The sequence below is a fragment of the Drosophila gunungcola genome, unplaced genomic scaffold (genome assembly GCF_025200985.1).
Source record: "Drosophila gunungcola strain Sukarami unplaced genomic scaffold, Dgunungcola_SK_2 000028F, whole genome shotgun sequence".
NCBI classification, from domain to species: Eukaryota; Metazoa; Arthropoda; class Insecta; order Diptera; family Drosophilidae; genus Drosophila; species Drosophila gunungcola.
Genome location: NW_026453206.1, coordinates 527,629 through 553,580, shown reverse-complemented (window position 1 = coordinate 553,580; position 25,952 = coordinate 527,629). Strand labels below are relative to the sequence as shown.

General features: G+C 40.3%; 1 protein-coding gene and 1 long non-coding RNA gene across 5 annotated transcripts in view; both read left to right on the top strand.

The window, feature by feature from the left end:
* Positions 1-95: 95 nt before the first annotated feature.
* Positions 96-25,952, top strand: part of LOC128263929 (putative serine/threonine-protein kinase STE20-like) — a 272,782-nt gene continuing 246,925 nt past the window's right edge. For 2 of the 3 annotated variants that reach the window (XR_008268572.1, XM_052999204.1), the window contains exon 1: positions 102-444. Coding sequence is in view for 2 of the 3 variants with exons in the window: in XM_052999204.1 (XP_052855164.1) it covers positions 138-444 (307 nt within the window). In the remaining variant the exon portion in view is untranslated. Of the gene's footprint in view, positions 445-25,952 lie in introns of all 3 variants that reach the window. The other variant, XM_052999205.1, reaches the window with a different exon arrangement.
* The window catches only part of LOC128263937 (uncharacterized), a 48,130-nt gene continuing 27,164 nt past the window's right edge, over positions 4,987-25,952 (top strand). For both annotated transcript variants that reach the window (XR_008268593.1, XR_008268592.1), the window contains exon 1: positions 4,987-5,495. This is a non-coding gene — a long non-coding RNA (uncharacterized LOC128263937). The remainder of the gene's footprint in view (positions 5,496-25,952) is intronic.

The window sequence follows — 25,952 nt, the reverse complement described above, 5'->3', positions numbered from 1 at the left end:
GTTTCACAATAACCGGTATCTTACCGCCGCTATCTTGACGTAAATATATCAAATTTATCGATATCTGTTATCGATAATTTCGCGGTACACTGACAGGCAGCTGTTCAGATAATAAAACATGTAATGTAATTATTATTATGATGTTGAGCAACAATATATACCACTATAAATTGTTAGAAATGTTAAAGTATGGGAAATTTGGAACGATTTACAAGGGAACTTATTATAACAACAACAATTTAGCTATTGAAAAAATTTCTCTGGATCAACGAATGGAAAAGTTAACTAGAATGTGCAATGAAGTATTAACCAATCGGCAGTTTAAACATCGAAATATTAATACCATCCTTCACTGCTTTGTTTATGAGCAGTACGCATATTTGATCTACCCATATATGTGTTTTGGAGATTGTGAAATGCTGCTTCAAAATGTTTATACGTCTGGTAAATTAATTTTATATACATACATATAAATAAGAACAAATTTGAACCATAAGTTTGATATGAAAAAACTTTATTTAATTATATTGACTCCTACTTCATTCACGACCAAACCTCCGTTTTGAGCTTTGAAGCAGTGTCGCCCGCTTGACTCCCGAGTCAGTGAGTTATTTGGCCAGCTCTCTGCCGCAACACTGACACATTAATCAAATTACAGTTGCAAGTTAACATGTCATTGTCATCACTGCCTTGAAGCTTTTTTATGTTTATTGAGTGTTTTCTTCATTGACCTTTGGATCAAAGACTTTTCTTTGTTTCGATCTTGGTTACGACTTTTATTCCCGAATGTTACACATAACTTCCTTACTGTTTGACAGAAATTGTCACAGTTCAAATCCTGCTTTTAAGTAGGCTGGCGGTTGGCTTGGAATCCAAATAATCGTCAACCTAATGATTTAGTCTAATGATAATAGTCTTCACCGCTTATGGATATTTACAAATTGAGCTAAAAACGGCGAAGAAGTTGTGCCGAAAGGCATGGCCTTTATTTCGTATGTATTCATCGGTCTGTTCTGTTTTAAATCCCTCCAAAGAAAGCATTGGGCAGCTGTATCGTTTTCTTCAATACTCACCTGGTCAAACATTTCCCGAGTATCGGCAACAACAGCGACCTGATGTAATCGAAAGCGCATCAGTATGCCCACAATCGATGTTGACCAGTCTGTGTCAGTAAGAAGATTCTTGTTAAGAGATGTTCCATTGCACTCAGCCGCAGCATCAAAGACGAGTCTGACCTTACCAGGTTTACTGGGGTTAACTACTGCAAAATAAGGTAAATACTATAATTTAGGGGATTTTAAAGCATTCATATCTGTTAGCTGAATAGCATAACCTTTTTCTAACAATTTGTGTATTTCATCTTGGTAGTTTTTTGCTAAATCTTTGTCTCTTAAGTTTTCGTTCAGGGCATTTGAGCCGCTGGTTAGCCATCTGTTTACTATCAGGGAGTGTGACTTGTTCATTTTTCCAGGATAGGCCCAATTCATAATTGTTACCAATTTGATTAACTGATGACTCCGCCTTATATATCGCTAACTTTTCCTTTGCTGACTTAACAACACACACTCTGAAAGGTTCAATGTTAAACTGCTGTCCGATCATCTGCTAAAGGTTTTCAATCCTTATTTGGCACCAAGTCAAATTCGCTCCTTTTGATTCAATTTGGTCTGGTCAGCTTACCCAACCCAGCTTGGTTTTAGATAACATCGGGTGAATCCCGTCATCTTTGATAATACCTCTCGTACTGATCAAATTAGCAAGTCGTTGACCAATCAGAAGCATGTTTTGCTTGTCCTGCAGATTATTTAGAACGAGATTTTTGGGAACGAGTTTGTAATTTATTTGCTGCGATGGAATTTTTAAATCATTGATTAGCAATTATGGAATTTCTCGCAGTTATCGATTTTACACTGCTGTCTTCGTTGCATGGACTTTTATGGTACTTCAGACAACAATATCACACTTTGTGTCGGTTGGCCATGTCCTTATGTTTTTTTTACGTCTGGTTTTAAAAATATGTTGCATTTGGTAAGAGCATGTCTTTCCTCAGATTGTTTTTGCGACCAATCGGCTAAATTTTGAAATCTGCAAAATGAAGCTCGTATATTTCTCTCTTTCAAAAATGTGTCCCAATATCTCTGATAGCTTTTCAACCGCCATTGCCAAAATCCTATGGGTGTCGATTAGCTTTCTGTCTGTGTATTCTAACCCGCCGCAAATGTTTTGAATGTTTCAATTAAATTCTTCAAAATATGAGAGCTCTGTTACTTCCTTAATTGTTTGCGCTTTTGTTGTTAATTCCAGTGCAACGTTTTCAGGACCACCATATGCTTTGTTTAGAATGGATATAATTCTACTTGGCTCTTGAACAGAGATAAGCAGCAGCTCTACTTTTGCTCTTGCCGCACCTTTAAGTGATTTTGAGAGTTTGAACATTTTCTTTACTCGAAAACCCACAATGCTCAGATTTCCCATCAAACTGCAATTTCTGTCCGCTAAAATTTTGCCGAGCTAGTATTTTTGCTGTCATTGTTGTAGTTGATCGGTTTAAATACTTAGTTTCTTCAATGTTGTGTAAGGGATGCTGATCTTGGCTCTGTTGATGACGTATCCAATCCGATGAACGCTCGTGCTGTTCCTGATTTTGAATCTCTGATCAAATGGAGATACTGGATCGGATAGAATTCCTGTTCATCTTTTTTTGCAAAAAGAATATTCACGCATTATAGCCAACTCATCTTTTTTTGTGGAAAGAAGGGTTGTTTTCTGATTCCGTAAGTTTGCGTTTGATTTCCATCAAAATCACCAATTTTTTGTCAGAACTGATGCTTCGGACCCCTCAGTGTCTTCGGTGGCGACAAACGTAATGGCTTCTACTAATAACAAACTTATGTCGAAGAAGGCACTGACTCGCAACAACGTGTTTAAACTGATTTCCTTCCCTATTTTCCGCATGTGTATCAAGGTTTCCGAAAAGATTGTGATTTCCACGAATCAATGTTGTTAATTTGCTGCTGAATTCATTCCACATTTTTGATTCGTAGTGTTGTTATGGACTGTATTTCAAGGTGTTAGTGTCGAATTGTCGATCCGGCTCGAAGAACCACTTTGTTAAATAATATTCAAGGCTTTTTCATTCAATATAAACTTTTATTTGTGTTTCTTACATTTTCTGCGACCGGCATGGCCTCGCTTTTTTCTTAGAGTGACCATCTTCTTTTTTGTTCAAAATACATTTAAATTAAACCTGGCATTCTTTTAACAGAGGTATTAATACAAATATAAAAAAGAAAGGAAGAAAAGTTGACCGATCGTTTTCAAACTCAATCATCTTAACGACTAAACGACTTTTTTTCAAACCAATGCCATTTTGTTACTATTTGGTACTTTTTAAAGATCTTAGGTCAATGTATTCGAATTTTTCGATATCAGCCACTCAAACGACCTGAATCATGTCAGTAGTTAAAGTACTTTTTTTTGGAGCCTCGACAGCCCATTGTCCCGTTATTTATTAGTATTTTTGTAAATATTAAATTGAAAACGTACCTTATTATGTGCAAAAAGTTTCAAAACATTCTGTTTGGTACTTTCTTTAACAAAAATTCAAAAATGTACTTTTTTGTCGTGGGTTACACTGATAAATCGATTAAACAAAAAAATGTTTGTTCCCAAAAAATGTTTCTTTTATAAAAAATAATATAATATTCTTGACATTCTGTAACAAAACGTTGAGATCCAGTAATATTCATACAAAACATAAAAAAAATTACATTTTTAAAGCTTTAAAAATTTTTCTGGCAAAAATAGGTTTGTCAACTGTTTTCGGCTTGAGAGCGGCGCGTTTGTCCCAAACTTACTAAAGATATGATCCGACTCAGTAGTGCAAGCTTGGAAGGAGAACACTCCCTTAAAAACTCCAGCGGTACATCGCCGATTGGAAAACTAAATCTATGTCTTATCGAAACCAAAATAATCGATAGTATCGATGCTGACATCGATTTTTTCGCATCTCTACTCAAGTTTGGTATAATAAAATATTTTCTTCTATTCTATTCTTCTATTTTTTCTTCTTCCGAATCAAATATCGGTTTCAGTTACTGTTACGGTTACAGTCAATATAACTATTTCGATTACGGTTTTGGTACATCGCTTAGCAAATTCATATTAAAAACAAGAAAGGAACAAAACTTCGGCAAGCCGAAGTTTATATACCCTTGCAGCTATTGCACGAATTAAATATTTTTGAAAACATTAAAATTATGATTTACTTGCGTATATGTCTAAAAACATTGAAGCAATGATGATTTGCAGCTCAATTATTAGATAGTTATTTTATATATTTTTAATATTTCTATGGGAGCTATATGATATAGTCTTCCGATTTTGATGAAATTTAAACCGTAATTCTGAAATAGTTAACCATTGATATATGTCGAAGAACTAATAGAAAAATTTAAAAACAGTAAAGTTATAATTTTTTTTGTATTTTTTTTCTGATTGTTCCTATGGGAGCTATATGATATAGTCGTCCGATTTTGATGAAATTTTAACCGTAATTCTGAAATATTTAACCATTACCATATGTCGAAGAACTAAAAAAAAATTAAAAAACAGCAAAGTTATAATTTTTTTTTATTTATTTTTTCGATTGTTCCTACGGGAGCGAAGAAACCGCTGACCGCGCGTTCCGGATGCAAGTGCCCGGAGTCAGACCAGAGCCACGGGCAGGGACAAAACCCTGACCCGGCACCTTGGCGACAGCGCTGCAGCCAGGCAAAGGCCTCAAGCTGCAGTTGGATAGGTTTTTTAGTTTAGTCAAAAATTGTACTCCAGAGAAATAACTCGGTATAAAATACCTATGCCCTTACGGGCGTATGGAAATAAATAAAAATATAAAATAAATACTTAAAAATAATACTTAATTTGTCGGCCAACTCAACGACACTCACGCGATCCAAGTGCAAGAAATTGCAAGTGAAAGTAAAAAGTAAAATTAAAATCAACGACTCACGCGGTCCAGTGTAATAAGTGCAAGTGAAAATATAATTAAAAGTGCGGTCAAGAACTGGCACTAGAAAAATACGAAAATCAAACCATAATATTTCCTAAAACTTGTAACAAAGTGAAGGAAAACTGAAAAAAAAATTCCTCTTAACAAGTGGAAGAAACCCAAAGTCTGCAACCCAAAATCTAAACAAGTGGAAGAAATCCAAAATCTGCAACCCAAAATCTAAAAAATTCCTCTTAACAAGTGGAAGAAACCCGAAGTCTGCAACGGGAATTGCAAAAAATTCCTCCCTAAGAAGAGAACAGCAGCGGCAGCGATAACGGCAGCAGCAGCGACAACAGCAGCGACAGCGGCGGCAGCGGCAGCGACAGCGACAATAGCAGCGGCAGCGTCAGCGGCGGCAGCGACAACGGCTGCGGCAGTACCAGTGGCGGAAAAAGCCGTCGGCAAAACATAGAACCCGAAGACGAAATAAATATAAGAACATGTGAGTAGCCTTTTTGTTCTAAGTGTTCGCTAATGCAAATATTTCAAAAATAAATTTCGTTGACGCTTAAAAACGAATAAATTTCAAATTTTCCTATGCTCAATTGTGCAAAAATAAAATAAACCAGTTATATTTTTTGGAAAGTTTTAAGTAATAAAAAATGTTATTTTTGATGCCTAATTTCCGTCACAAAAAATACAAAACATTTTTTTAATAAAACGTTCTTTTTGATATTTAAATTTTGTTGCAAAAAATAATAGGTGCTTAAATTTTTTTAACAAACCCTTGATTGAATTTTGTGGCACCCACGATATTTTTTTTTTATACTGACTCATGTATAGAAATAGCGACAACGTCTCATCAGACGAAGAAGTTTTAGAAGAATACAAAAAACTTTTGAAGACAAGAGTAGAAAGGCAGAAATCAGAACAGAATCAATCTGAACGAGATTGCCACACATCGACCAGCAGGGTACCACAAATCCGAGACAGTGTTCTTGACTTTAAAAACGCACGAACCCAGAAAACAGAAGAAATGCAGGCTGAACAAATTGCGAGCATGGAATCTGCCATAGCCTGCGCGCTTTAAAGGCAACAGGAGTTATTCGATGAAAAATTAGCTTAAATTATGGGAGAGTTATGCTCATTAAAAGATAAAACTTCGTAAATTCAGACTTCCCTGGCAATAGAAATAGAACCGGGGAAAGAATGTAACGAACCCCTGGACATGGTAAAATCTGTCCCGGAATTCGACGGGAAGCAGGAAAACTATGTTTCTTGGAGGCAGGCTGCTACTGCAGCATATAGGGTATTTGAGCCATACAAAGGCAGCAGCCGACATTACCAGGCTGTAGGAATACTTAAAAATAAGGTACGGGGCGCGGCAACGACTGTATTAGCCTCATTTAACATTGGATTTTACGTATGCGGACAAAACTCCAGCAAACGTAATTAAACAAGAGTTAAGTCTATCAAGACAGGGAGAACTGCCCCTTCTTAAATACTATGACGAGATCGAACAAAAGCTAACGCTTCTTACCAACAAAACAATCATGACTCACGACGCAACCGCGGCGGCAGTTTTAAATCAACAGCACAGAAATGACGCTTTACATGCGTTCATATCTGGCTTAAAAAATTCATTAAAAATAGCCGTTTTTCCGGCGCAACCAAGAGTCTTACCATCAGCCTTGGCATTAGCTCAAGAAGCTGAGGCAAGTAATGACAGAAGCGCTTTCGCAGCCACCTTCGCCCGCAAGGAAAAGAAATTTAGGCCTAGCAACCAGCGACAAACAGGGTGGAAAAACTATGAACAGAACCAAAGCCAGAGGGCGATAAAAAAGAACCCTCACTTTGTCAGAACCCAAAAGGGAGCAACTAATCAGGGCGGTTCTTTTAAACAAAGACCATATAATATCGCAGGTCCAAGCCAACCAGCGCCAGAACCAATGGAGGTCGACACCTCCTCCAGGTTCAAGCAGCCCACGGCGTGGGGGTCGACACGATCCCAACAAAAAATAAACTTCATGCCGGAAGAAAAAACCGACGATGAGGAATATGACTTCGTTGCGCATGCAAGCACTACGGAGATAGAGACGAGTTGGCTTGAGAAGACTCCTGCAATTTTTTAGAATAAAATCCCTGCTTCCTTACATTACACGTACGGTAGCAGGAAGATAAATAAAACTATTAATCGACACAGGCACCTCTAGAAAATTACATTACTCCACTCCCGGGGCTGAAAGGCATCGTGGCAGCGGACAAACCATTCACCGTAAAGTCGATCCATGGCTTTACTAAAATATATAAAAATGTCTAGTTTCAGCGTTCAACGTAAAAACACCATTTTTCATTCTTAACGACCTTAAAGACTTTAACGGCATTATCGGACTCGACTTACTTAAACAAGTGAATGCGAAGCTCGATTTTACCAGAAATGTTCTACACACACGAGGACGTTCCTGTGGCAATAAAAGCCACCTTCGATAAAATGATTGTAAAAAACCAAAAAACCGTAGACGATAGATACCCTATCCCTACCATCTCGACAATACTGTCGAATATGGGCGAGTCGAAATTTTTTACGACACTCGACCTCAAGTCAGGCTTTCATCAGATAGAGCTGGCAGAAAAGGACAGGGAAAAGACAGCCTTTTCAATAAACAACGGCAAATACGAATTCTGTAGACTGCCATTTGGACTTAAGAATGCCCCGAGCATTTTCCAGAGAACCATCGACGATGTCCTCTGGGAAGGAATTTCAAAGATATGCTATGTGTATGTCGATGACGTTATAATATTTTTCAAAACAAAAGAGGACCATGTTAGGGACGTGGATTGGGCCTTAACGAAACTCTTAGAGGCGGCCATGAGAATGTCCCAAGAAAAGTCAAAGTTCTTTAAAAAAAGCGTAGAATACAATCAGGGCTACGAACTTCACCTGAGAAGATCAAAGCAATAAAACAATTTCCCCCGCCTAGAACGTTATACGAACTCAGATCTTTCTTGGGACTAGCAATCTATTATAGGTGCTTCATAAAAAACTTCGCGACTATCGCAAGATCCTTAACGAATATCCTAAAGGGAGAAAATGGTAAAACTAGCAAATATCATTAGAGAAAAGTTGACATATATATGACCAAGAAACGGTGAGAAACGTTTGACAGGCTGAGAGAGATCTTGGCATCAGAAGACGTTCTGCTATCCTACCCGGACTTCAAAAAGCCATTTGACTTGACGACTGATGCGTCAGGCTCTGAATTGGGAGCAGTACTATCGCAAGATGGCCGCCCCATCACTATGATATCACGTGCGCTGCGGGACAACGAAAAAAATTATGCAACCAACGAGCGAGAGCTCCTCGCTATAGTTTGGGCACTGAAAAACCTCCGGAATTACTTGTACGGAGTGAAAGGCTTGCTGATCTTTACCGACCACCAGCCACTTACCTTTGCCGTCTCGGACAAAAACCCTAACGCGAAACTAAAACGCTGGAAGGGGATTATCGACGATCACGGCGCAAAATAAGTTTATAAACCTGTCAAATAAAACCTTGTGGCAGACGCGCTGTCTCGCCAGAACATAAATGTCTTAGAAGACGAAATGGAATCAGATGTAGCAACCATACACAGCGAACAGTCACTGACATACACCATAGACCCAGTAAACTGTTTCCGGAACCAAATAGTAATTGAGGAAGGAAACAGCTCCTCTGTTGACACATCCATCTTGTTTAAAAGCAAGGTGCGACACGTAATAAAAATTTCTAACCGAGAAAATCTGCTTAACACTTTACAAGATTTAGTTAATGCTGAGGTGGTAAACGCAATATATTGCTCCCTACCGATATTGGCATTTATTCAACATCGACTAGTCGAATTCAAATATACGAAAAGCTTCGTGCAGGACATAATGGATACAACTGAGCAAAGAGAAATTGTCATAGCAGAACACAACAGGGCTCACCGAGCAGCACAAGAAAATGTAAGGCAAATCTTGAGGGACTATTTTTTCCCTTCGGTTAGCAACAGAAACAACTTTAAATTGCAAGAACTGTTCAATGGCAAAATACAAACGCCATCCATCTAAGCAAGTGGTAGCAGAAACACCGATAACTTCTTTTGTGGGGAAAATTCTCCAGATCGACATTTTTTCAACAGTTTGAACCCTTTTTCTAACATGCATCGATAAATTTTCAAAATTCGCCACGGTGCAGGCTATCGCATCGAGGGCCATAGTGGACGTAAAATCCCCTATACTACACATATTAAATTTCTTCCCAAAAATCAAAACAATTTATTGTGATAGCGAAAGATCGTTCAACTCCGAAACAATTAAATCGATACTCATGAATCAGTTTACCAACAAACACACAAAACCCATTTATTCGTGTCGTTGCCCAAGACCTTTCTTCCGCCGCTGCAACTTTAATTGTTTAATTTGCTGCTGCTGCTGGAACATGGATGTAAAAAAGGAAATTGCAATTATCAAATCGGTATAGGGTGCTAAAAGGTGAAAGTTAATCTGTGGCGTTTTGTTAATTTTGTTTTGGCCCATCTTTTAACAATCGGTAGATAGTGAGCATTCTAACCAAGAAATAAAAATTTGCATGTACTAACAACCAAAATTCTGCAATAAACATAATATATTTCGAATTATATGTGAATCGCTTTGGCCCGTAATCCTCGCGTCGACCCAATTAGTGCAAACTTAATTCCCCCAATTTGCGTCGTAGTGAGCACCAATTTAGAGAACAAATAAAATAGCTCGAAAAAAGTGCAAATCGTGAAAAGTGTAGTTCTCAAAAATTAGCGGCAAAAACTACCGCCGCAGTTTGTCTGAACACTTTCCCGCGCTTTTCAGAATTTTTCCCCGCTTTATACAATTTTCCCGCGTTTTCATAATTTTTTCGCGCCTTTCGGCATCAGGCTTATATATTCGTTGCCCTTACTTATCGGTCAGTGTATCATTCTCCGTTAGCAATTGCCTAGGATTAGAGCCGCTAGCCGCGTACACATACACACGCACACCGACACCATTATCTTTGGTCGTTTTCGTTTTCGATCGCTGCAGCAGTGCAAATTTCGGTCTGCATAAACGTTTGTTCGTTTTTTTCGCAGGGCTTATATAAAAAATATAAATATATTATATAAAAAATATAAATATATAATAAAAATAAAATTTTTAAAATCTCTTCGATACCAACAAAACTATATACAAACAAACGCAATGGCAACCAAGGATATCGAAGAGCTTAACCACCAACTAGATGTTGTATTAACCGAACGTATCGCCATTTAAAAGAAGCTAAATACTCTGTGAATCCGGTTGAGCTTGAGTGTCGATTAGAGATTCTAAATATGCACATTGAAAATGCTTCAATTTTTCAAAACCAAATAGAAGTGAAAGATACAAAAGATGTATACCGCGAAGAGTTGGAAGAGAAGGACGTATTGACAATCGATGCAGGAACTAAAAGAAAATGGGAAGAACAGATTATATTTCGCTTCCACTTTGTAGGGAATGTGGAAGATTTGGAAGATTGGAAACTGCCCTAACAGTTCAGTAAAAATTGGATTTCGCTAAAAGAGCACCCTTAAGCATTAACTGCTTAAGAAAGGGTCACACGGTCAAAAAATGCAAATCGAACAGATGTAGAGTGTGCACTTCCTCACACCACACTTTGCTACACATATATTCCCCAAACACAAATCTCGCGTTGCCACCCCCTTCTCATTCTACGCTCATGCAGGAGGGTCCATCCACGTCGCATGTTTTGCATGCGAATGCCAAGCCACAAAAAAAATACACACGATTGTGAAGTCGCGAGTAGGGAACAGCCAGTTGTCGTCCGATTTTTGGATTATGAAAAATATTTCTGGTTATCATCCGGATCAAGCGGTGAACACCAGCGTGTGGAGGGTGCCTGGAAATATTCAGTTGGCAGATCCGTTCTTCTTCAAGCCCCGTTCAAATCTGACCCAATTACTCTTGGTTCGTCAAACGAAGTTGCGAAAAGTAGATTTTTAAAGGACCCTTCGCTGAAGAAGATGTATCTTGAATTCATGGAGGAATATGTTTCAATGGGCTCACTATTTCATTCCGCACCAATGCGTTCTACGGCCACAAAGTATTTTAACTAAGTTGAAAGTAATTTTCGATGCATCGAGCCGTACCGAAACTTCCAGCTGACCGAAACTTCCAGCTCATGGTATGGAGACGAGATCCTTCTGAGTCCCTGAAAATCTTTAAGTTAAACACCGTTACATTTGGAACTTCGCCAGCACCCTCTTTGGCGATTCGGTGTTTAATGCGGCTAGGAGAGATGGCGCAAGCAACTCATCCAAAAGCCGCAAAGGTTATTCAGAATGATTTTTATGTTGACGATTTGTTGACTGGCGCAGGATGCGTTGAGGACCTGCAAAGTCTTCGAGACGAAGTTTCTCAGGTCTTGCAAGAGGCAGGTTTTGAATTGGCAAAGTGGTTTTCAAACTGTTCAGAGTTATCCGCATCTGATAGCGCTGTAATGCTACTTATGGCAGACTCAGATGTAACTAAGATCCTTGGCGTGGTTTGGTAACCGGTTAAAGATTACTTTCAATTTCGGTTGGATGACTCTTTCCTGGATCTTCGCGCGACAAAGCGAAATATTTTGTCGGTTACTGCTCGACTTTTCGACCCACTTGGCCTTTTGTGTCCTTTGGTCACAAATGTTGTTGCAGGAACTGTGGCTTCGAAAATTAGATTGGGACGAGTCGTTACCGATGCAGTTGCTTACATCGTGGGAGACGTTTAACGCGACGCTTCTGCAGCTGCCGAAAATTAAAACATCGCGATTCGTCAACACAGATCCACAAGTCCCGATTCAAAAACATGGATTCGATGACGCTTCCATGCGAGCGTGTGGAGCGTGCATCTACGTTCGTACTCAAACTGCTGAAGGTTTGAAAGTGTCTTTATTGGCCGCCAAATCGAAAGAAGCTCCCCTCAAGACGAAAACTTTGCCTCGCCTTGAGCTGTGTACAGCTCACCTTTTAGCAGATCTCTATAATCGTGTCAGGCCATTCTAAATTGTCCCATTGAGAATGTATTCCTGTGGACAGACTCCGAGATCACTTTACACTGGATTAAAACCCATCCCTCGTCGTTGTCGGTTTTTGTTTTGAACCGGGTTGCAGAAACTCAGGAGTGGTCGGAGAAAGCAATTTGGAGTCACGTTCCCACGAAAGTCAACCCAGCAGACATAGTGTCCCGAGGATGTGACGTAGAGGAGCTTACAACGTCCGTTTGGTTCGGTGGGCCTTCGTTCTTGCTAGACTCAGCAAGTAATTGGCCTGTAAACAAACATTTCGAACTGCCGGCAGATATAATGTCGATGGAGCCGCAAATCGGCACTAGATCTCGTGGTCAGCCCAGAGCCAAGTTATTTGCTTCAGAAAATAGAGTCCTTTTCGTCGCACCTGAAGCATCTGAGAGTGTTCGTGTGGGGTTTTCCTTTTATTCAAAGGTGCAGAAAAGTGTCGAAGCCCTTTGAAAAAAGTATTTCGCCAAGAGAACTGGATTTCGCTTTTGATAAAATTTTAGAAGTTATCCAATTTCGCGAATTCAGGGACGACATAGGTAAAATTCAGAAAAATAAACCGGTAGCAACGAATATTCAAAAGTTAAACCCTTTTCTTCAGGAAAATAAATTAGATTGGTGCTCCTCGACATTGCTACGAGTTGGGGGTCGGATATTGAAGGCTCCTATCCCGTACGAAGCCAAATTCCCGTTGTTGCTGTCTAAAAGCTCACAGTTCGTCAGATCATATGTGTCATACCTGCTCGTTACGAATTGTCACGCTAGCCCACGAGCTCTCGTAAGTCGTCTGCGCGAGATAATATGGCTAATTAATGCTCAAGAAGTCTGCCGACGAACAGTTCGGCCGTGCAAGCGCTGCTTTCGCTGTAAGCCGCAACTCTTGACGCAAATTATAGGAAACTTGCCAGCAGATAGACCTCGAGCTCTCTGCCAATGCAATATTTGTTGCGTTGAATTTTGTGGTCCCTTCAGCACAACGTATCGTATCCGTGATAAGCCACCGTACAAGTCGTACGCACTGATGCGTTCTTGTTGGCATTTCAAAGGTTCGTGAGTTGTCGCGGGATTCTGGAGAAGGTGTGGTGCCGGACATAAAACCATGCTGATTGGGCGAAATGTAGGGCTTCACTAGAAAGGAAAGATGCTTGGTGATAATCCGCTCAAAAAGTTTAGATATGTTACTCAATGTGGAAATGGGTCGATAGTTAATGATAAGGCATTTACTACCCGATTTATGAATTGGTGTAACCGTGGCTTCTTTCCATTTTTTAATAAAACACCCCCTGGAAAGTGACAAGTCGAAAATTAATTTTAGAGGCTGACAAAGTGCTGAGACACAATTTTTTAAGAAACGGAGATATCCCATCCAAGTCAGACTTATTATTATCATGAAAACCACTTGACGAATATCATCGAAGGACACTGAAAAGAATCCAATATTACGAGGAAACTGAATAATATTCAATGTCTCTAGATGGTTCCAATCACTAAGAGATTCGAAGTTAGAATTAAAAAATTTTGCGAAAAGATTTTTCACACCCAGCTCAGAGGAAACAGTAATGTTATCCATAGTCATAGAAGAAGGTATAGAAGACAAATTATTTTTTGAATTAACAAACCTCCAGAAAGTTTTAGGATTTTGTTTAAGACCATTCTCAACATTGATAATGTACTGGTTGCACAGAAATTTATTTAAAAATTCAAACTCCGGCTTGTGCTGCCTGTATCGTTCCCAGTCAAGAGAGTTACGAGTTGCCAGGTATCGTTTTTAAAACTTATTACGAAGGTTTTTATGTTTTTTTAGACCACTTGTGTACCATGGCAGCCTATAAGTACTCCGTACCTTCAGGGGACAATTTCTTTTGAGAATATTAGAAATAATATTAAGAAATTTTAAATAGCAATTATCAACCCTAGCATGCGAAAAAACTGAAGATCAATTAACAGGTTATATCATTACGAACAGCGAGTAGATTATTTTCATTAAATGTGTAAAATGGAACTTGAGGTTATTAATGCTCAAAAGTATAAATTGTAAAATTAAAAGCAATGGCATATGATGAACATCGCATTTCAAAATAACAAAAACTAGATCTAATAATCTATTTAAACAGTTAAAGATTGTGTTTATCTGGGTTAAGCCCATACTGAACAAGTCATCAACTAATAGGATCTCATGTGGTAAGTGAACATTGCTAAAAATTAAATTAGAAGAGTGAGGATCCTGCACCCACACAAGGGAACCTAGGTTAAAGTTCCCAGATATGATCGGTATCCAGTAGCCCTTCATGAACGCATAATATGTTATCCAAATGTGCTGTAGTCGCTGTTAGGTCGTATGTATGATGCAATAAATACAACTTTTTCAGATTGCCCATGAACTGAAACGCAAATTTGGTACAGCAGTGAATCCTCATTTGAGAGAATAATATTTTCGGAAAGAAGAGTACGTCGGACTGTCACAATAACTCCACCTCTTGAATAATGCGTTTTCTCAGCATCCCTATCTTTATGATATATCAGGAACTGGTTCGAATCAAAAAACTCGTCATTAAAAAAGTTAGAGTTGAGCCAGGTCTCAACTAATATTTTCACATCAAAGTCGCAGGTAGAAGTCATCAAATAAACCAACTCAGCCTTGGTTCGCATGCCTGATATATTTATTTTGTAACTAAGATCCTTGGCGTGGTTTGGTAACCGGTTAAAGATTACTTTCAATTTCGGTTGGATGACTCTTTCCTGGATCTTCGCGCGACAAAGCGAAATATTTTGTCGGTTACTGCTCGACTTTTCGACCCACTTGGCCTTTTGTGTCCTTTGGTCACAAATGTTGTTGCAGGAACTGTGGCTTCGAAAATTAGATTGGGACGAGTCGTTACCGATGCAGTTGCTTACATCGTGGGAGACGTTTAACGCGACGCTTCTGCAGCTGCCGAAAATTAAAACATCGCGATTCGTCAACACAGATCCACAAGTCCCGATTCAAAAACATGGATTCGATGACGCTTCCATGCGAGCGTGTGGAGCGTGCATCTACGTTCGTACTCAAACTGCTGAAGGTTTGAAAGTGTCTTTATTGGCCGCCAAATCGAAAGAAGCTCCCCTCAAGACGAAAACTTTGCCTCGCCTTGAGCTGTGTACAGCTCACCTTTTAGCAGATCTCTATAATCGTGTCAGGCCATTCTAAATTGTCCCATTGAGAATGTATTCCTGTGGACAGACTCCGAGATCACTTTACACTGGATTAAAACCCATCCCTCGTCGTTGTCGGTTTTTGTTTTGAACCGGGTTGCAGAAACTCAGGAGTGGTCGGAGAAAGCAATTTGGAGTCACGTTCCCACGAAAGTCAACCCAGCAGACATAGTGTCCCGAGGATGTGACGTAGAGGAGCTTACAACGTCCGTTTGGTTCGGTGGGCCTTCGTTCTTGCTAGACTCAGCAAGTAATTGGCCTGTAAACAAACATTTCGAACTGCCGGCAGATATAATGTCGATGGAGCCGCAAATCGGCACTAGATCTCGTGGTCAGCCCAGAGCCAAGTTATTTGCTTCAGAAAATAGAGTCCTTTTCGTCGCACCTGAAGCATCTGAGAGTGTTCGTGTGGGGTTTTCCTTTTATTCAAAGGTGCAGAAAAGTGTCGAAGCCCTTTGAAAAAAGTATTTCGCCAAGAGAACTGGATTTCGCTTTTGATAAAATTTTAGAAGTTATCCAATTTCGCGAATTCAGGGACGACATAGGTAAAATTCAGAAAAATAAACCGGTAGCAACGAATATTCAAAAGTTAAACCCTTTTCTTCAGGAAAATAAATTAGATTGGTGCTCCTCGACATTGCTACGAGTTGGGGGTCGGATATTGAAGGCTCCTATCCCGTACGAAGCCAAATTCCCGTTGTTGCTGTCTAAAAGCTCACAGTTCGTCAGATCCTATGTGTCATACCTGCTCGTTACGAATTGTCACGCTAGCCCACGAGCTCTCGTAAGTCGTCTGCGCGAGATAATATGGCTAATTAATGCTCAAGAAGTCTGCCGACGAACAGTTCGGCCGTGCAAGCGCTGCTTTCGCTGTAAGCCGCAACTCTTGACGCAAATTATAGGAAACTTGCCAGCAGATAGACCTCGAGCTCTCTGCCAATGCAATATTTGTTGCGTTGAATTTTGTGGTCCCTTCAGCACAACGTATCGTATCCGTGATAAGCCACCGTACAAGTCGTACGCACTGATGCGTTCTTGTTGGCATTTCAAAGGTTCGTGAGTTGTCGCGGGATTCTGGAGAAGGTGTGGTGCCGGACATAAAACCATGCTGATTGGGCGAAATGTAGGGCTTCACTAGAAAGGAAAGATGCTTGGTGATAATCCGCTCAAAAAGTTTAGATATGTTACTCAATGTGGAAATGGGTCGATAGTTAATGATAAGGCATTTACTACCCGATTTATGAATTGGTGTAACCGTGGCTTCTTTCCATTTTTTAATAAAACACCCCCTGGAAAGTGACAAGTCGAAAATTAATTTTAGAGGCTGACAAAGTGCTGAGACACAATTTTTTAAGAAACGGAGATATCCCATCCAAGTCAGACTTATTATTATCATGAAAACCACTTGACGAATATCATCGAAGGACACTGAAAAGAATCCAATATTACGAGGAAACTGAATAATATTCAATGTCTCTAGATGGTTCCAATCACTAAGAGATTCGAAGTTAGAATTAAAAAATTTTGCGAAAAGATTTTTCACACCCAGCTCAGAGGAAACAGTAATGTTATCCATAGTCATAGAAGAAGGTATAGAAGACAAATTATTTTTTGAATTAACAAACCTCCAGAAAGTTTTAGGATTTTGTTTAAGACCATTCTCAACATTGATAATGTACTGGTTGCACAGAAATTTATTTAAAAATTCAAACTCCCGCTTGTGCTGCCTGTATCGTTCCCAGTCAAGAGAGTTACGAGTTGCCAGGTATCGTTTTTAAAACTTATTACGAAGGTTTTTATGTTTTTTTAGACCACTTGTGTACCATGGCAGCCTATAAGTACTCCGTACCTTCAGGGGACAATTTCTTTTGAGAATATTAGAAATAATATTAAGAAATTTTAAATAGCAATTATCAACCCTAGCATGCGAAAAAACTGAAGATCAATTAACAGGTTATATCATTACGAACAGCGAGTAGATTATTTTCATTAAATGTGTAAAATGGAACTTGAGGTTATTAATGCTCAAAAGTATAAATTGTAAAATTAAAAGCAATGGCATATGATGAACATCGCATTTCAAAATAACAAAAACTAGATCTAATAATCTATTTAAACAGTTAAAGATTGTGTTTATCTGGGTTAAGCCCATACTGAACAAGTCATCAACTAATAGGATCTCATGTGGTAAGTGAACATTGCTAAAAATTAAATTAGAAGAGTGAGGATCCTGCACCCACACAAGGGAACCTAGGTTAAAGTTCCCAGATATGATCGGTATCCAGTAGCCCTTCATGAACGCATAATATGTTATCCAAATGTGCTGTAGTCGCTGTTAGGTCGTATGTATGATGCAATAAATACAACTTTTTCAGATTGCCCATGAACTGAAACGCAAATTTGGTACAGCAGTGAATCCTCATTTGAGAGAATAATATTTTCGGAAAGAAGAGTACGTCGGACTGTCACAATAACTCCACCTCTTGAATAATGCGTTTTCTCAGCATCCCTATCTTTATGATAAATCAGGAACTGGTTCGAATCAAAAAACTCGTCATTAAAAAAGTTAGAGTTGAGCCAGGTCTCAACTAATATTTTCACATCAAAGTCGCAGGTAGAAGTCATCAAATAAACCAACTCAGCCTTGGTTCGCATGCCTGATATATTTTGGAAGTTTGTCTTAAGAGAATCCGGCCAGCTATAGGTGCTCGCTTTTGTGGCACCGCAGAAGGAAGATTGCAAGAATAAGTAGCAAACACAATCGCTGAACCAGAAGAGTCCTGTCCAGTTTCTGACTTAGGCTTATAGACTCCACAGATTGCCTTTAATAACGATGAAAGGTTTACATTTATTTTATGCTCTTCCTGATTTGGCTAAAACTGCATAGGGTTATGCTATTCCAATGATAAGGTGTATAATAACTCAGGGACGTATGAGCTATAAACAAAAGAGTAAGAAAGCAGCCTTGTAGATACTTGCTTATGCAGATAGTGATCTGAGAACAGTTCGAGTAACTGAAGAGATGACCCCAAGAGCTCCCAAACGTCAGATATCCGAAAAGCACCGTCAACGCTCGGCAACAATGAGAATGATACGAGAATGCGCTATTTCTGTTGTCCAGTCAGATAGTATTTTAAGTTTGGCGGTCATTAGATCGCATAGTGTCTGAAGGTATTTCCCTGAGAATTAAATGGCTACGTCGTCCGCATATGCCACAACCTTACATCCACCCTCTTCCATGTTACACAGCAGCTTATTCACTACGATGTTCCATAGTAGAGGGGAGAGTACACCTGAACCCTGAGGGGTTCCCCTGTTCACGAACCTTGTTTGTGTTGAGGTTCCAAGGGTGGAGGTTACCATTCTGCTCATCAGAAATTTATGGATTAGCTCCACGACTTGAAACTCAACACCCAGGTCAGTGAGGGGTTCGGTTATGGATGCAGGGAGAGTATTGTTGAAAGCGCCCTCTATGTCCAGGAACGCAACTAGTGCGTATTTCTTGTGGTTGAGTGACTGTTCTATTTGGCTGACTACTGCGTGCAAAGCTGATTCGGTGGACTTGCCCTTTGAGTAAGCATGTTGTGCTGCTGATAATTGTTTTGCGTCATGACTGACCTGATGTGCAGTCCAAACAGTCGTTCAAAACTCTTAACTAGGAAGGATGTCAGACTTATAGGCCTGAAATCTTTCGTCGTCGTTTGCGAGGCTTTGGCCGCTTTGGGTAGAAAGACTACCTTTGTTTCCCTCCATGTTGATGGCAATGTTCCTATCTTAAGTATGGTGCGGAAAATTTTCTTTAGCCATTTGACGGCAATTCGGCCAGGATTTTGGATGTGCGAAGGTCCTGCTGATTTGAAGGGTTCAAAACTGCTTATGGCCCTTCTGATGTTATGTTCAGACAGGAGCGTTTCCAGGTCGATGCTTGAACCAGACTGATTTTCTGGAAGTCGTTCTACCGGGAGACTACCCGGAAAGTGGGAGTCTGACCATGAGCCATCTGGTTTTAAGGTATTCCAAGGAAGGGCTTGTTTTGGACAGGATCTTCTTAAGCCGAGCTGCATCGGTTGTTACCTCTATGTTTGAGCAGGAGGGTTGCCAAGCTGATCGTTTTCCATTTCTTATGGTCTTCTGTTAGGAGGCTAGTTCCAACTTATAATGTTGCATTTTAGATCTTCATTCCCCGCTTTCGTCCTTTTAAAAAGGGTTCTGCAGTTTCTGAAAGTTTCTGGGTCCACCAAGGAGGCTTTTTGGATCCTCTCGGTTTGCATTTAGGGTAGGTTGATTCGAGGGCTATATTGCAGGCTTCTGTGAAGGTCCCTACTAAGTTATCTGGACTGGGTAGAACACTATTGTCATTTGGGGGTTCTATTGGAAGAATACCTATCAAGGCTTCTCTATAAGCGCGCCAGTTTATTCGTCTAAGGTTGACGAATTCAGCTGGAGTGAGAGGGTCTAATAATAATGTAGTTTCTATGAATCTGAGGTCTCAAAAGGAGTGCTCGCTTGAGACTTCCCAATTTCTGACTTTTTCAAGAAGACTGCTTGACACCAAGGTGAGGTCAATGACCGTTTGGCTATTTTTGGTGATGAAGGTGCCACTGTTGAATAAGAATAAGTTCGAGCCAAGGATGAAATTAAAAAGAGACTCACCCCTGTTATTGCTTGATGGGCTTCCCCACTGAGTGTGGTGAGCATAAGCGTCGCAGCCGATAACCAGGTCGATGTTGAGCGCCTCGCTCTCTTCGATAAGATGTCGGACTAGCTCGTCTGGAGGGTCCTCATTTTCGAAGACCATGTACGTTGAAGTCACCCCTACGGTATTCGCTGGAAGTTCCAGGCTTGCTAAGGTTTTGTCTCCGTTGCTGTAATTATGAAGCAGAAATATGCTAAGATGCCTTTTGGCTAAAATGCAGGTTCGAATTTTAACTCCCTTAGGGTCAAGTAGCAACTTGAATCCCTTGGTGCCTAGTTCAAAGACCTTGCCTCCAACGACCCAAAGTTCCTGTACCAGCACTAGGTCTGCCCCGTCAGCCAGGCGGAGCAGCAGAGAAGCAGACGCTGCCTTACTGTGGTGGAGGTTCACCTGCAGTAGTCTTAATGACATCTGCAACGTTTCCCTCCACCACCGTGACGTCGGCTTTCTCATCGTCACTGAGGTCGTCGTCTCCAACAGCCGGCTTCATCGCCTGCATCACTATGCTCAACGATGCGTCGGTGGAATAGCCGTCCTCCGGCTCATCGTCCCCGGGAGCCTCAAGTTCTTCCGGAAAGACCTGCTCGGCTGGGTTGCCGACCGGGTCCTCCTTCGCGCTCGAGTCTCTCTTGTGGACCTCCACTCTGATCGCGCTGAAACCGAAATTCAGTTTCCCGTGAGCAGCCTCTATTGGGGAAACTAATTCCTTGTTCAGCACGACGATGGCCTGACTCACCGGCCCCTCATGCTGCTCCACCTTTACGACCTTCCAGTCGTGCGTGGGGAGGTTTGGGTTGCACCTCTGCAACATGAAGAGGATGTCTTCCGGCGTCTTTATGGAGGACGGCAGCCAGATCCTCGCTCGGGGCCTGCAGGGAACGTCACGCCAATCCAGCGCTACGATTTTCGCCCCTTTGTACACCTCGCCGAGCTGCGCTGTCGCCTTCTTATATAGGTCAGCCGACCGCTGACTATCGCAGGCCAGCACCTTGACGCTGCCCTGGGGCAAGTTTCGGAGCAGTGCCATGCAGAAGACGGCCAGCTTCTCCTCGAAGCCTTCCACTGATTTTTGGGGATCCGGTCTCCGGGATTCCCCTCGTCCACCAGCCCAGTCAAAATCTTGTCCCTCGTGATGTTTGCAAAAGACAGGGTTGGTTGGACCTTCGATCTCTTTGCCTTCTTCAACCATTCGGCTGAGGGGTTGGCGGTCTTGCTCCTGATATGTGATCGGAGTGTCTGCGCGGCAGTCCGCTTCTCCGCATATGTAAAATTTTTTTGCTCGGTCGGCGGAGCGACAGTCTTAGCCGGACCTTCTGCAGTTTTTGGCGCCGACGCGCACTTTGCAGAGGTGCTGGCGGCCGCAGATCCTATCGCTTTTGCAGCACCCACCTTCTCCAGCGTTTTGGGTTTCTTAGGAGTGCCCGGCTCCATTGTGGTGTTTATTTTTTTGTTAATTGTGTTCATAATTGAATCCCACGAGTTGCGGAGAAAGGGAAGGTACACCCGGGCAGAGATCCGCGATGCCCGGTTAAGGCGATAGTTACGACAGGGGGTCGCCATCTCCCTGAACCCACCGTTTGAGACTGATCTAGTTGTTAACCCGGACCCTCAGCCAGGCTGACTCTCGGCACGGTCCGATTTACACCTTAGTCCGGCCCGGCGGCTCGTTAGGCCCTCCCTTTGGCTCCGACAAGCCCGGATAGGGTGCCCCTGTGTCATATTAGTCGCCTTCTACGACAAGCAATGACGAGCTGTGGCAGTATTCTTCGCCGCTAACCACACGGACTAAGGGAGTGATATTCGAAATGAAATTAATCGAAACAGCTTGTAAGCACAGTTATTACAGGGTTGGTTGCTGGAAAACAACACTTGCCCAACGTGCTCTCAACCATGTTCTCAATCCAAGATGGGAACCAACTTAGGTTCATCTGCAGAAAGTCAAGTAATAACCAGATTAATGCTTCGCAACGCAGCTAATCAGAACGACAACATTGTAATTCAAATTTCCAGGATGCCCAACAGGAAAATTGTAATCAGCATTTTTTGATTAATCAACTGCGAGCTTTCCAATCAAGAATGGAAGAAAACCAAGTAACACAGACCAAACCAAATGACACAGATGTTCAGCCAGTTAAATAGATCTGGTCTCACCAGGCAGTGCCTAAATTTCAATGCGCTTTCCCAGTACGCCTTTTTGTTGTTTGAGGGTCCGGCTTTAGCTTTTTACTGGCGTGTTCATAGGTCAGTGGTTAACTTGAGTTGGAGCGAACTGTGTAGGCGGTTAAAGGAAAGATATCAGGACCAGAAATCAAAATCGTCATGCGTCGTCGCAAACAGGGTTCTAATAAAACTTTTGATGAGGTCTTGGACGCAATGCGTCGTCGCAAACAGGGTTCTAATAAAACTTTTGATGAGGTCTTGGACGCAATGCGTCGTCGCAAACAGGGTTCTAATAAAACTTTTGATGAGGTCTTGGACGCAGTGCTCTTCATTGCTGATTCACTTCGATAACCTATGCATGATAGTGATATAGCTAACGAAGTGCGCTATAATCTTAAGCCAGATCTCAGACTTGAGTTACTGCATGGCAACTTTGTGTAAGGAGAATCATCGTCAAAAAAAATTTTATCGTAACACTCGGTCTAATCCAGTTCACTGTCGTAATGTGAACAAAAAATTCGTTAACACAATTCTTCACGAAGACGATTCTGTAGATCAGTCTGAAGAAGAGACTAATGTGGGTGACAAGTCTATGCTATCAAGTCGTCAGAAAAATGTAAGTGCTGGAATGATACAAACAGGTCAAAATGTAAATCGGTATTGGAAAACTCCAAACAGGACATTCGGCGATTCCAAAAAGCGGGTGTCCGCCATTAGCTTCGGGCAACCAAAAAAATCCGGCTGCTCCCGGAACGGGATATTTGGACGTTGATGCACTAAGTTCAAAACAAACAAGTGACCCTTACGACACCAATGCTTGTTAAGCGCGGACCCCAGGGGGTTGTTCAATACGAGATCGCGAGGGGTGAAAGAAGACGGACAAGAAATGGAACGGACGGACAAGTTTAAAATACATACGAAACAAAATACTACATACTTATTTCACGCTAAGTAAGATAAGATTTGTGCTTTCAAATTTGGTAGAGTCGGTAGTAGAAATTATGTGATAGAGTTTGTTATAGTCAATGCATAGTACTCTAAAAGGCTCATGCATATCATAGTTTGATCGACATGGCTTAAGATAAGAGGAACATAGTTCCTAGTAATTCTATTAAGCACAAAAAAATGTAGGCGACCCAGTAACTCGGGACTCTCCACTTCTCCGTGAATAAGATCTCGAACAAAAGTAATATCAAGCATCTTTCTACGATTAGATAAATTTGGTAAACTAATTAGAAGAAGTATACTAGGGTAAGATGGTAAGATAAGGTTTGTATCCCAATTAAGGCCTCGTTGAGCAAATAGTAAAAAGTTATTTTGCACAAATTCTATCCGGTCAATATGTACATTATATTGGGGACTCCAAACTGGTGAGCAATACTCTAGAATTGGACGAACTAGTGAAATGAACAAAGTCTTTGTGACATAGGGATCATAAAATTTCTTAGACCACCATCAATATGTCTAACTCTAGTTAACTCACAACCACTTATCGTATTCGTGGCATATTTTTGACTGTGCTATTTAAGTCAAATAGATTTTCAAAACACCATGTCTGAGCAGAGGGAAATATCAATATGTTGCAGGCATAATTAACGACATTTGCGTACATGAGGACACGCGACTTGTCAGGACTAGATAATAATTAGTAATGTAAATAGCAATAGGCCGGGCCATGGTGGCTCTTTGTGGGACGCCTGAATCGGTTTAGTGACAGAGCGTTTAAAAAGGACTCGTTGTGTCCTACCACCCAGATAACTGAAAATCCATGTTAGAAGATCATTTGAAACCCCTAATTACCCTTTGCAGATCAACGAGAACGGAGTTTTCACCTAAATTCGGGTAAAAGATTAGTCAGACTTGGTTTTGACATTTGAATAAGATTGATACGATAGCGATGTTGGGAAAGAGACAAAATTACGCTTTGTGCTATCCAAATTATGAAACTGTTTTATCTTTTGAAAGCTTGCTATTATAACACTGGCCGTTACTTAACATTTTTTTAGACGTGACAACTGTTTATTGAACCATGGAGGTTTATTGGAGCTAGACGGATAGTGTAACGGAAAACATTTGTGGAATAAGGAGTTCAATGCATTATAAAATATATTAATGGGCTCAGCCATGTTAGTGCACGAATAAAGTTCGGACTATTCAAAGCCAGATATACAAGTATTTAAGCGACCAAAGTTTTTCTTACGAAAACAGTGGATTCTTTCACAGACTTTTTAAAATTATCCTACATCAATATTCTGCTCTAAAGCTGGGATCTTCAGGTTGCTTAAGTGGCAATAAAAATAAAGTGTAAAGTGTAAAATAAAAAGGTTTAACACCAAGTTACATAAAATACAAAATATTTTTTTTTTAACAAAATTACTAGTGACAAACTTAATTTGCATGTATCATTGTAGTGAGTACCCACTGTACTTAAACAAATATACAAAACTCGGGCAGCCGAGTGAAATATGAATGCGCCTTAGATCTCAACTTATGGGAAGCGCAAGTGTCAGCGAATTTCCATAGCTTGAGTGCAGACAAGTAAAATAGATACATATACATGCTAATACAACTTCTCTCGCGCTCTCGTTTATATATGAGCATAGAATTTTTACATAGAAGGCCTCTGCTGGCCGCTGCCGAGATTAGCTGGCAGCGCAGCCGCAAGCCACCAATTTGTGAATCAATAAAATATCAACGATAAAAAAGAAGAGTCATACCGGAACGGTTGTGTTATTTAATTTATCCATTGATGGAACATAAACGTATTACTTAACTTAACATGTTACTTTAAAACACTTATTCTAATATTAGTATTTAAGAGTAACTCAAGTTTAGTCAGGTTTCTGATAACACTAAATCTTTTAGAAGTAGAGTGTGCCTATTACGACCTTTTGTGTGTGTTTCCAATATTTATAATCGTTTCAAATACTAATATTCTATGTAAACAATGAGAGGGTCTAGTAAGAAAAATGGATGAGTTTAGAGAGTTATTTCTGGGATCTCATATTGATGTAAATTTATTCTTAATGCGCATCTTGCTGAGGAATTTCCTAAATGCTCGGCAGGTAAACTGTACTTCAAACTGTACCTCCAAACGCTTTCAATGTATTAATCAAATGTGTTTGAAAAATTACTAAAGAGTCAATTTATATTAATAGTTTTTGCCCGTTTTTTGCCCCTTTTCAAAAAAAAATACTTGTTGCAATGGTAAATAGTTCAACCATGCTGCGATCTTAGAAGTTAGGAAAGAGAACAAACGCAAAGAAGACGCAGTTAAATGTTGTAAGACAAAAAAAAAGAGCAGAAAGCTGACTAACTGAACACCAAATTGTGGAAATACGATGGAAGTCGATACTGCACGCAAAACATCGTGTCGGAATTGAACTATGCAGACTGATGTGGTGAACTGAAATAAGTGATGATTACCATTTCTGAAAATGTATGAGACTTTTCAGAGAATATTTCTTATATGACAGGATTTTGACGAAATTTGACAAAGTTATGGACATTTGGAAAAAAAGTGTTTTGGTGAAAATCTCGTTTAAAGGAAATTACACTGAAAAAAAAAGGGTGGCACCGAGTTGACACGAAATTTTTTTTTAATTATTATAAAAATCATATAATTGACAAATTTTTTTTTTAAGAAATACGCTATGCTTGGATTTGTTTTTTGTTATGTGGTTTGTATGGGGGCGTTGGGAAGGCATTGTCAAATTGGCAAACAATTTTTTTCCAAATTCTACTTTAGTCTCCCAAACTTTTGTGCAAAATTTTAGAATTTTAGGTTTATTTTTAGAGTTTGTGCCTAAAGTTGACTTTTAGACCGTAGT